Source organism: Elgaria multicarinata, chromosome 1, assembly GCF_023053635.1.
Source record: "Elgaria multicarinata webbii isolate HBS135686 ecotype San Diego chromosome 1, rElgMul1.1.pri, whole genome shotgun sequence".
Lineage (NCBI taxonomy): Eukaryota > Metazoa > Chordata > Lepidosauria > Squamata > Anguidae > Elgaria > Elgaria multicarinata.
Window position 1 is genome coordinate 98,858,050 of NC_086171.1, and position 12,896 is coordinate 98,870,945.

Sequence of the window (12,896 nt, forward strand, 5' to 3'; positions counted from 1 at the left end):
AGGGGAGTAACAGAACCGTAGAGAATACGTGACAGGATTGTGGAGAAGGGACCAGCTAGATGTGATGCAGAAACATATTAAGAGAGAGGGCTTCTTCAAATGAGTGATTTATACCATGCTCATGACTGGCCATTCATGGAAGTTTGCAGGTCATTTTGATGACATCGTGAGCCTCCTGCATGTCGTTATTCCATATATAAAAAAAACCCTTGGGTATTCCGATTCTTCTGAAATATCTCAGGAGTTCTTGCCATGTGCAGCTGAAGTTGCACTACAAAAGACCCACTAGAGGGTGCTGTGCAATTCAATTACATATGAGCAGGGAAGTTTTCAGTCACCCCTCTCCTCCTGTGTAATTCAGCTCATTACAATTGCGGAAGAGAAAGAGGACAGCAAGCAAATGTGATTTCCCTTTAATATAAAGAAGCCCAAAGTGTGTGTTGTTTACTTGAACGTAGCTTAAAGTTTGACCAGAACAATAGCTGGTGGGAGGGAGTTTTTTGTCTTTTGCCCCAGGACATTTTCCAATTAGAGTTGCCCCTCCACCCAAAGCTGCTTTTCCAAATTCAGAGCCCCTGTAGCTTCAGGAAAACAACAACAACAAACAAAAACACTGTTGCGAGACAAGTTACATGTCTGCTGTGTCACATCCAGTTTGGCCCACATTCATAGAGTCTAAAGGCAGAGAGCACAACCAGGGCTTGTGCCAGACTATTTTGCGCCCTAGGCAGGTGAGCTGCTTTCATCCACCCACCCCCAACCCCACTCCAGCGTACCTGGGTGCGGGGTGCCATCTTGCCCACCCAGCTGAAGCAAAGCCAGGACGCTGGGGTGGGGTGGGGCCAGTGGCTTCAGAATGGCGTACCTTGCTGGAGGCCACTCTGGGAGAGCGACTTCTGGGCGTGCCGTTCCGAAGCCGCCTGCTTGCCCCCCTACCCCAGCATTCTGGCTTCGCTTAGGCGCCCACCCAGCCGAAGCGAAGCCAGGACGCTGGGGCGGGCGGGCGGCTTCAGAACAGTGCACCCAGAAGCCGCCCTCTCAGAGCCGCTGTGGGACAGCGGCTTCCAGGTGCGGCGTTCAGCGCCCCCTTACCTTGGCACTCTAGGCGGCCGCCTGAGTAGCCTCTATGGTAGCCCTGAGCACAACACGCAAAGGTGGTCATATTCCGCATTTTTAAAAAGCCACAACGTGTGCAATCTCACTGAAATGAATGGGATCGGTATGGCAGTTCTCTTGCTCAGCTTTATTTGTTTCAATGGGTCTTTCACAAGACAACTTCCCACAGGATCATGCCCAAACAAATTCTGCACTAAGGTAACTCCAGTTCCACGTATAAAATAATGCAAAAAGAACCCCCACACAGAAAATTGGATGCATACGTAGATGCTCACTATTATGCTTTCTTCTCCCCAGCATGACCAGGGCCAGCAGAGCACTCTCGTAACCCTCCTAATAAAGGAATTACAGAAACAGGGATTTTGGGATTTTTCTTATGGACAACAGGGCTACATCTGCTTTTTGATACTCACTCTGCATTGCTCAGTAGTCACACGTTTACAAAGTTTGGTCTTTGGGGAGAAGATCTGAGAGGAGTTGGAAGTGAGGAGAGAAGGGCATGTGACCATGACACATACAGAAGCCACACTGCTGAGCATCCAGTCTTTTGCGAGAACTGCTTACATATCTTATGTAGGCCCACAATAGTGAAAAATAAACTTTTGTGATTCTTGAATATGCACCATAATTCCTGATTCCAGAAAGAATGATTGTGCTCAGAATGTTCAATGTTTTCTTTGTGCACTGAAAGTGCTATACAGATGGAAGAATCTTAGGGGAGCAGGGTCACAATATTGTTTCGTAAGATTTTATTAATACTGCCTGGCCAGGCACCTTCACAAGTCAAGTGTAAAAAGGTGGGATTTGGTACCTGATGACCTGTCCCCACAAATTGCACAGATGTGCTTGGTCAGGGATCCTGGGCTTGTGGACACGTAATTCATGGCTCCCATCCCTTGCAGGCCTGGAAGAGGCTTGATATCTTCAGAGCTGCTGACGCTATTCATGACATTAATCTGAAAAAAGAAGACATCGAGAAAGCAGGTTGACGTTGCAACAGTGATCCAACATCCAGGATAGAGTTCTGATGGACAGTCCTCCACTAGGCCCTCCGTGTAGGAACTGTATGCATAGCCACTAGGATTTATGTGATCAGGTAGTACTTTTGAAGCTGCTATGGTCACACAAATTGCAGAGACATAGAGCTTTATCACACAAGCGTTATACCGTGCAATCACTGCGAATTGCATGCAAAGGACTCTGAAGTTTTCCAGCTTATAATCTGCTTTTATTGTAAAGTACTCCCATGCATCCGGCTTTAATTGTGCTATAAAAGCAAAAGACTCGCCATATTTTGATACTAGTTTTCAAGCGTATCATCCGAGCGGCCACTGGGGCGCAGGAGCAGGGTTTGAAGAAAAATTAAACAAATGCTTACATCTGCGTAAGCTTTAAAGATAAAGACATCAAAATTGGCACAGTAATAGATACTAAGGAGAGCTTTAAGCATACCAAATTTGAATCGAATTGGGTCATCCGTTGATTTTTAATGATTTTTTTACATTTCCCCCTTAAATCCATTTCCTGTTATGCAAAGGATCTAGCCACCTGGCAGCAGCAGCAACAACAACAGCAGCGACAGCTTAGCGCTGTAGGAGATAATTCGAGGGAAACAGGTAAGTGTGGTGGAGCTTATATATACAGCCCCCACGTGGAAGTGCCAGCTCACACTGCCAATGACTCCACAGAAACAGAATCTAGCAACGAGCCGGGCTTCAGCTACACACACACACACACACACACACACACACACACACACACACACACGATCCACTGATTGCAAGGATGAGCCCTTCAGCAGAGGCCATATTTTCAACCAGGCAAATCAAAGGAAATGGTCAAGCTGCCGGAAGAAATGCAATGCAAAATAATTCAGGGGGAGTGAAGAGATCGCAAGGGTCACTTTTCTTTAAGATGCTTGGTGAAAGTCCTTCCAGGGCCGGATCTACACTACTGCTTTAAAGCGCTATAAAACTGTTATAAAACGCTTTAAAGCAGTAGTGTAGATCCAGCCCTGGACAAGCAAACAGAAACCTGGGTGTTTGCCTGAAATTTTGAGCATCTGTGCTATAATCTGATTGTCTAAAGAAGTATTATATGTTATTCTGAGGGTGGAGTGGGTGCCTGTTTAGAGAATATACCCTTTTCCATATTTTATCCACTGTTTCCAAGTTTGGCTTCAGGACAGATGCTGATACCTGAGAACCCCAAGAACAGATTCTGTCTACAGTTTTATTTCAAGTATTTGCCATTTTTTAGACGTTCTGTGTTGGTTTGTTTTTTGCTGTTACATTTGCTTTCTTTCTGGCCTTTCTACATACTTTCCAGCTATACTTCTTTATTTGCTAGGTGTACTGCTAGGTGTACTACTATCAGATTTGCACACCCTCCAAATCCCCATATTTGTAGTGCACCCATTTTCTTTCTTTGTTTTTAAATTTGCTACCTTTAATAGTGGCTGCATTTGGACAACACAATAGTCGATGGTGGGGTAATAATCAACTTGACAATTGTTTATCTAGAGGGATACTCCCCACACAAAATGATAATAATCAACCATGGTGTGGCTTAGGATCAGCATTGAGTTGACTATTAGTCCACGCTGAGTTGACTCACTCATCCCCCGCCCTCTCCCCCCTCAGTCCTCCTACTAGTATCCCATCAGCCATTGCTGCCAAAAATCTATCCTTCTGGCTGGAGTAAAGTGGCAGCTATCACTTTGTCCGGTCTTGCCTTGTGACTCTGTGAAGAAATAACCAATGGTGGCTGAAGAAATAACCAACGGTGCCCTCCACACAACATGATAACCAATGGTGGTTCAAATAGCCAACTCTACACAGTGTTGGTTATTTTGGCCAAATAACCAACCATTGGTTCAAAAACTCCCATCACACAACACAATAATCCACAGTGGGTTAAATAACCAACTGTCAACTATTTAAATGGTATATATACTGATCTAGTTCCCCACTCGCGAGTTCTTAATATATGTTAAAGTGATTTTTATCTTTATATTTCATTTGTGTTCATTATTTTCATTTTACTTTATATTATCCATTTTAACCTACTTAATGTATTTATTTTAGCTTATCTTTTTACTTGTTTTTATTATGTGAATTGTGATGGCTTATTGCTTTTAGCAATAAAGATTTTATTCATTCAAACCACCATTGGTTATCAAGTCTGAACCCAGTCAGTGTAAAGTTAAAGAATGCAAACAGGTAGGTTTTGTATGACATGGTGAAAGATCTTTAGATACACGGTATTCACATATAATTACACACACACATACATTTCTTATAGGTGTGTGCTGAACCTTCTGTGCAAATATCCCAAATCTTATCTCCCTGGAACGTAGTTTGAACAACACTGATCCAACCTGAGAAGTTCCCATGCAACATCCAGATGCAACATTGGAAAAAATTTAGTCTGATGCTCAGTTATACAGCTGGAAGGGGTATTCAAGACCAATCTCCTGCCTTAACACAAGATCCTTCATGCACCAATTAACCCATTAATCAATCCATAGGTTATGAAGCATAAAAGAAAATAGCAGTGATCAAGGTGTGCTATTTGGATAGTTTAGAGAAAGTAACCAAAGAAAGCTCCCAGGATTTCTATCCCTTTTGGCCAGCTCCAGAATGTTCAGGCTAAAATGAAACGTTAAAAAATCAATGTTAATACATTCAAAATGTGAACTCAAGTGAATGGCTTCAAATGCTGCAAAACCCATTTTAGTGGCTTACTGTCATGGACAGAGAAGCAAAGACTGGGTTTCTTCACTCAAAAGCACCCATAGAAAAGAGATCTAGAATTCCTGTCAGAATTGTTATATTTAGTTTATTTATTTATTTATTTACACGCTTTTATACCACTTGTCATCCAATAAAATTCCTGAGCAGTGAACAATGAAACAGGGAAAAAAGAATTAAAATACGTAATTAAAATCTTTAAAATCAAATTATGACTATAAAAACGTGGCTGGGTTTTCAGTGAATGCTTGTTTAAAGAAAAATGTCTTCAGCAGGTCCTGAAAATGAAACAGCATCGAAGCCTTCCTGACATCAACAGGCAGGGAGTTCCATGGAGAGGGAGCCAATATACATTTAGGGCCTTGCTAGACCTGCCGGCTTACGCCGGCAGGGAGGCGGGGCCGAGGCGCGCTGAAGTTAGCGCGCCTCCCCCAGGCTACTAGACGCACGACGCGCAGGGACGTTGCGTCCCTGCGGTGTCCGGCATTTTTTAAAAAATTTTAAAGGGGCCGGGTGCGGCCCAAAGACTCTGGAGAGGTAAGTGCTTTTTGGGGGGGGGGGTTACCGGGGGGGGGCGAAGGCTGGGAGGGTGGGTGCCAGGGTGGGTGGCACGGGGGGAGGGTGGGTGCGATCGCGCCACGCGCCGCCCGAGCCCGGGCAATGCCTGGCATGGGGCGGCATTGCAATGCCGCCCCATGCCAGGCATTGCCCGGGCGGCGCGCGGCACGATCGCACCCGCCCTCCCCCCGTGCCACCCACCCTGGCACCCACCCTCCCAGCCTTCGCCCCCCCCGCCGCCGATGGGCACAGCGCTACTATAGGCGCTGTGCCAGGTCCGCGGCTTTTTGTGGCTCCTCGCGAGTAAGCGAGGAGCCGCGAAAAGCTGCGGAAGTCCCTAGACGTTCCCCAGCTCCGGCCTGAGGCCGGAGCTGGGGAAAAGGCGCGCCATAAGCGAATTCGCTTATGGCGCGTTGGAGGAGGCCTCAGCGCGGCCTGTCTCCGGATTCCCCTGTGCGTCATCTGGACGCACAGCAGGGAAGCCGGGACAGAAGGCGCGCTAAGGCCTTGTCTAGGAAGGCCCTTATATTTATTGTTTGGTTGTTATCTATTGTTTTGTTTTTGGTATGGTATTGTCAGTAAGCATATTTTCAGAGTGGTAGAATAGATGAAAAGTCAGTGAGCTTTACTGAAGGCAATAGGCCTCTAGCCCAACACAGTGAAGCACATTCAGCCACTAAATCTTCCTCATTGAGGGAAGAAGAAAAACCCAGACACATATAGCAGCAGTCAGCAGGGTTTTTTGCACAACAGCTTTTTAGCTGGAGCAATCTAATCAAGTAATGGAAACTTGGGAGTTTTAGCAGCAACACCCTTAGAAGTCCACAAGAATTTCTAATTCCCACAGCGCGACACAGGATTAATTGGGAGTCTGTCCTGTAAGTACAAATGACTCGTTTTGCCACCGAATGAGAAGAACCACTGTAACTTTCTAAATGATTCCTGAAGGAAACTTTAGCTAGCCATTCACATAACAATTTTAATTGAATTTGGTCTATTGCCTTCTTGCTGCACAATTTCTGGGAAGCATTTTGCCAAACTGAAAACAAACAAACAAACAGACAACAACAGAGGAGCAAACCTTGTCCCCAACTGCTCAGAGTTTTAAGTGCAGTGAAGCACCAAATCCAAACTCCGCCAGCCTCTCCGTTCCAGGGCTAGGCACTTCTGCAACTGCATAACCACACTATGAGATTAGGCCTGCAATCCTTGAAGGTCCCACTGAACTCAACAGGACTTACTTCAAAGTAAACATTACCTGAACCAGGCTTACACACACACACTTTTTTCTCTCTGCACTTCCAAAGTTTGGGGCAGGGGGGAATTGTTGCCCCCTTAAAAGTCTTTGGAATTTGGCTCCTGCACGTTAAGCTCAATGATGTATGATATTTGGGGCAGCTGCTTGAACCCAAATCCATTAGCTGACTGCTGGCTAATCCCCAAGGACTAGCTGCCTCATCCCATTAGCAGGAAAACAAGTGAAGCATCCTCCTTCGAGTTACTCAGCACGACAGCTTGGAACTGCAGCCGTGCTCTGAAGGGCTGTTTCATGATGTATTCCTGGCCTGGCCTAGAAGAATCCAAATTTTGTAAAAGGATTTAGGTCTGTTTTGGTTGTTGTTCACTTAAGAACATTTTAACACAAGATCTTCCCCACAGTTAAGTGATGCCAGCATTAGCAAGGAAGTATTTAGATTAATGCACACTTTGCTTGGCAAACCATGCAAAGAGCATGAGAATAGTTCAGTCGGTACTGAAAAACTGGTGCATTGGGGGTGTATCATGGATAGGGAGACCCTATGAAAAGGAGGACCGGGCTCCTGTATCTTTAACAGTTGTATTGAAAAGGGGATTTCAGCAGGTGTCATTTGTATATATGGGGAACCTGGTGAAATTCCCTCTTCTTCACCACAGTTAAAGCTGAAGGTGCCCTGCACTCTTTTAAATCTGGTCACTCTAGTATAGCACCTGCAGCTTTAACTGTGGTGATGAAGAGGGAATTTCACCAGGTTCTCCATATATACAAATGCCACCTGCTGAAATTCTCTTTTCTATGCAACTGTTAAAGATACAGGAGCCCTGACCTCCTTTTCATATGGTCACCCTAATCATGGAGGCCTGTCAAGCACAGACCTATCCTCTAGAGATACTAGGCCAGGGAAGGGTTTTTGATTTTTGTCACAGAACATCTTCACTATTTTTCAAGCAAGGCTCCAGGATGGCATGGCCTCTTGGGGGACCTCCCTCCCAGGGGTGGGGGAGTTGTCTATATAATGCTGCTTCATAGCTGCTTCCCCCAGAAACCCTACAGCATTGCTGCTGCAGGGCGGGAATGCTAAATCTATATTACAGGAAGGAGGGAGGGCTACCTAAGACAAAAGGAGAGACTGGCTTTTGTCTGGGAGATGAAGACCCTTGTAGGCCTTCATCCTGAGCACCAGTGCAAATAAGCCACTTGTGTTATTGTTTTTATAAAAGAAACACCACAAGTCTCCACAGGACTAGGGTGAAAGAACAAAACAATATGACTGTGTGCATGTGTGCTCCCTCTGCCTCAATCATCTCTCTCTCCCTCTGTGTGTCTCACCAAAGAGCAGTAGCGTGCTTCAGGGCTGAAATTGCTCAAGGTGCAAGACCCCAAAGTGGAGGTTTGACAACCTGAATTTGAAGGGTATGGCTCCAGTGGGTTTTTTTAAAAAAATATAACCTCAAACTTTTAAAAAAATCAAGGTATGAACAAATCTGTTTCAAACTTGGCATGGCTAATGCCCTACTTAAGAGTTTTCATGATGCCAAGTTTTATCTATTCATCTTTTAAAATGATGGAGGTGTAAGCATGATTTTTGTTAATTTCCATTGACTGCAATGGAGCAGTTATTTCAACTTTTAAAAATGTTACTTTTTTTAAAACTGTCCCCTCTCTGGTCTGAAAACTTGAAGCTTCGTAAAAGCTCCATCGAAGCCTCAAATTTTCAGAGCTCTAATAAGAATCACACACAGGCCAAAAAATGCTAACAGATTTGTATGGTTTTTGGTTTTGGTTTTGAATCCTGCCTTCCTATACTAGATGACAAAGGTAGCTAACAATAAAGTCACAAGGAGGCGGAGCCTGACAGCCAAATGTACTGGTAGGAACTCTTCTTAGGCTCCCGGATTGGGAAGCCGAAATCATAATTATCTCAATTAAATGGGCAAGAATTTGTAACGTACTTGTTTATGACTCTCTCGGCTAATGGTGGGAAAGAACTGGAGTTGTTTGTGATAGTATAGCTTGTACACAGAGCGGTGTAAATAACGCGGCCTGGCAAGGTAGTACAGCAGCTTGCCGGAGTGGAGAGAAGAGAAAGAGTTTGAGCTGTATTATTTTTGGAACTCTTCCATCGACAACTGAGATTAAGCGGAGGTTATTTCACCTTATCAGTGCTGCTCAAGTAACTGGCAATAAATCTAACCACCGGGAAGCAGTGAGAGAGAAGTTTGTTTTTATGTTGAAGGATTTGAAAGTTGTTTTGATCCTTGCCCGGAACATTAAATAAACGTTGATTTATGCCTTATGCCGAATATTAGGAAATCAAAAAAGAAACCAGATAAGTTCACCTGGCAAAGGCACAATCGTCCCTCAAATCATAGCGCGGCTAGGCTCGTGAAACTGTCTTTGTCTTCGGAGGAGGATTCCGACAGCGACACGAACATGGCGGCAAAATCTGGCAGGCAGCCAGCCAGCCACCATGGAGGAAATTAAAGAGTTCATATGTAGCAACAACGACGTCCTTTTTTAAAAAATGGATGACCACGCAGAGAAGGCGGGGAAAAGAATGGATGAGTTAGCTGACAGGATTGTTCAAAATGACAAGAGCATAAAATCACTGAAAGCAGAAGTAAATTCATTGGAGACGCGACAGGAGCTGTTTGAACTTAAATGCAACCTGGAGTTTGACGCCCATGAGAAAAGATTGATTCAATTAGAAGACCAGAACCGACGATCTACGATTCGGATTAAGAACTTTGGGGAAATGTCAGGAGAAGATTTGAGAAAAGTAATTCTTCGTTGGTTTAAAGAAATGATGCCTGATTTGGAAATAAATGATTATGAAGTGGATAGGGTTCACCGGGTGGGAGGAATAAGATCCAGAAGTGTAACAAGAGATGTCCTGATGAAATTTGGTAATTATTTCAAAAAAGAGCAAATTATGAAGAAATTAAGGACTTTGGCTCTGATACAATTTCAAGGCGTTCCAGTTCAAATTTACAACAATCTCTGTCAGCAAACAATTAAGTGGAGACGCAGCGTCAAACCAATTACTGAAATACTTAAGAGGAATGCAATAAATTATTCCTGGGGTTACCCTGTGTTGTTTTTTTAGGTTTATGCATGGTGGGAAGCAACACAGAGTAACCTCTCTGGATCAGGGCAAGGAGTTGTTGAAAAGTCTGGGTTTGAATGCTGGCGCAAGTCCAAAGAAAGCACCTGGAAGGGAAGAAGGAGCTGGAGCATCCAAGATGTGACACTTTTGATAATGAGATGGTAATATAGAAGTAATTTTAAATAGAAGGCTTACTGGTTCAGGGCTGTGGGCTTCATCTCCCCCCCCCCCAAGGGTAAAATAATGGCCGGAGTGTTAGACTCACGGGGAATTAGTGGGGGGGTAAAGAGGTGGGTGGGGGGTGGGGGGTTATGGTTGGGTGGGAGGGAAGGGTTTGAAAGGGGTTTTATGTTTTTATGTATGTGAATTTGAGTTTCAGAGCACAAGGGACCGGAAAGAATATCAAAAATCTGAATATGGATAAGAACATAAGGATATCAACGCTCAATGTGAAAGGTCTGGGGGCAGTCGTGAAAAGGAGGAGAATTGAGCAATTGCTAAATAGAGAAGGATCTGACATTATTTTTTTGCAGGAAACCCACCAAGTTAAGGATGGGGTAAATGAAATTCGTTTGAAATGGTCAATCTATTATGAAAAGTCATTGGGGACTTAAAAAAATGGAGTGGCCATTTTGATTTCAAAAAGAAGTGGATTTACTTTGGAGAATATAAAAAAGGATGGGAAAGGTAGATATATTTTGATAAAGGGTCAAACTGAAGGTAAAGCATATACGTTGGTCAATGTTTATGCCCCAAATGAGAGACATAGAGAATTTTATAAAGAATTATTTAGAGAAATAGAAGAATTTAAGGAGGGATATGTTATTTTAGCTGGAGATTTTAATATGGTTATGGACAATAGATTGGACAGGTCAAACCCCACCAGTGCTGAAAAGAGGAATAATATTACCATATTAAATAAATTGATAAAAGAAAAAGATTTTGTTGACGGGTGGCGATTACTTAAAGGGGCAGACCCTGGTTTTACATATTATTCTCCAGTTCATCATACATATTCTAGGATAGATCATATCTTTGTCTCTAAGGAGTTTGCAACTAAGGTTTGTAGAATGGAATTGGGGGTAATCAAGGTAACAGATCATGCACTGGTAAGTTTAGATTTTACAGTTAGAAAGGATTATAGAGAAGCGTTTAGGTGGAAATTGAATACAAAGATATTTAAATATAATAAAGTGGTGGGAAAAATGCAAAGGGAATTGTCAGAAACTTGGGAAATTAATGAAAAGGGAGGTACGGCAAGGGCAGTAGTTTGGGACACCATGAAGGCAGTAGCAAGAGGGATTTGTATTAGGGAAATGTGTAACTTAAAGAGGCAACAGGTTGCAATGCAGGAAAAGTTAGAGGAAGAGATTAAGAACTTGGAAAAAGATTATTGGCAATCTAAAAATAAACATAAATTAATAGAACTACAAGCAAAGAAAAAAGAATTAGAGAATAAAAATTTAGAGGAAGTTCAGAAAAATTTAATTTATATGAAAAGAGAGTATTTTGAAAATAGTAATAAAAACTCTAGAATGCTAGCTAGACTCACACAAAAGGAAAAAGCTAAGAATGGGATAGGAATAGTGAAAGATAAACAAGGGAATTATTGTCACATAACGAAGGGTAAAATTAAAAATTTTCAAGAATTTTATCAAGAATTATATAAGGAAAATGACATTCAAAAGAAGAAGATGGAAGTTTATATGGAAAAGTATATAAAGAAAGGATTGGAAATAGAACATAATGGAAAGGACTATATCTCAAAGAGAAATTGAAGAGGTTATAGAGAATTTGAAAATGGGTAAATCACCTGTGGTAGATGGTTTAGGACCGGAATATTATAAAGTTTTTTAAAACGTTTTTAGTACCAAAATTATTGAAATTATATAATGCTATTTTGGAAGGAGAAAGGATCCCAGAATCATGGGAACATTCATTAATAATTTTAATTCCAAAGCCGGATAAGGATTTGACTGTCCCTGATTCATATAGACCTATTTCATTAATAAATCAAGATGCTAAAAAAAATTCAACTATTTTAGCAAAACGATTAAATAAATTCATAGCTAAATATATAGGGGAAGACCAATGTGGATTTGTAGCAGGTAGACAAATGCATAATTTAGTGGGAAGAGTTTTAAATGTAATACAGGTGATAAAAAAGTCAAAGATTAAAGCGAGAATTTTAGCGTTGGATAGTTTTAAGGCTTTCGATTGTGTGAGCTGGCAGGCATTAAAGATGGTTTTAAATAAAATGGGATTTGGAAACAAATTTAAAGCTATAATAGAACAATTATATTCTCAAAATACAGCCGTAGTGGTAGTAAATGATGGAGTTACTGATAAGATACGACTAGCCAGAGGGACAAGACAAGGATGTCCACTCTCACCTGTCCTGTTTGTAATGGTAATGGAATTATTGGCAAATGCAATAAGAGATGATGGGGAGATAGAAGGGATAGGTATTATTAAGAAAATAAAATTGAATATGTTTGCGGATGATACTTTAACTATTAAAAACCCAGTAGGAAAGATGGAAAGAATTAAACAGCAGTTGAAAGAATTTGAAGAAGTTACTGGATTAAGAATAAACTGGTCAAAATCAGAGTTGATGTTATTTAATTATACTAAAAAGGAAGAGAAGGACTGGGAAGGAAAAGAAATAGAAATGAGAGTTAAAGAGCAGATTAGATATTTGGGAATTAGAATTACAAAAAAATTGGAGAGTTTAGAGAAGGAAAATTTAAATAGTTTGAAAAAAGAGATTTTAGTAAAATTGGAAAAATATAAAAGATTGAATTTATCATGGTTTGGAAGAATAGCATTAATTAAAATGAAGATTTTAGCAAAGATCAATTTTATTTTTAGGATGTTACCAATAAAAATTTCAGAATCAGAGTTAAAAAGTTGGCAAAATATTATAAATAATTATTGTAATGGGGATAAGAAAGCGAGGATAAATAAGAATAAATGGTATTTAAGCCAAAAAAAGGGAGGACTGGGTCTCCCAAATATTAATTAATATTATGTAGCTAATAGGTTAAGATATATTGTAGAGGCAATTTTAGGTGTAGGAGATTTAGATTGGATGGAGGATAAAACG

The 12,896-nt window shown here is 41.7% G+C and overlaps 1 protein-coding gene across 2 annotated transcripts in view; it reads right to left on the reverse strand.

Annotated features, from left to right (window-relative positions):
• RXRG (retinoid X receptor gamma) overlaps positions 1 to 12,896 on the reverse strand; it is a 61,478-nt gene that overhangs the window by 24,031 nt on the left and 24,551 nt on the right. The window contains exon 3 of one of the 2 annotated variants that reach the window (XM_063116876.1): positions 1,928 to 2,072. In XM_063116876.1, the coding sequence (XP_062972946.1) occupies positions 1,928 to 2,072 (145 nt within the window). Of the gene's footprint in view, positions 1 to 1,927; positions 2,073 to 12,896 lie in introns of those variants that run through there. The other variant, XM_063116885.1, reaches the window with a different exon arrangement.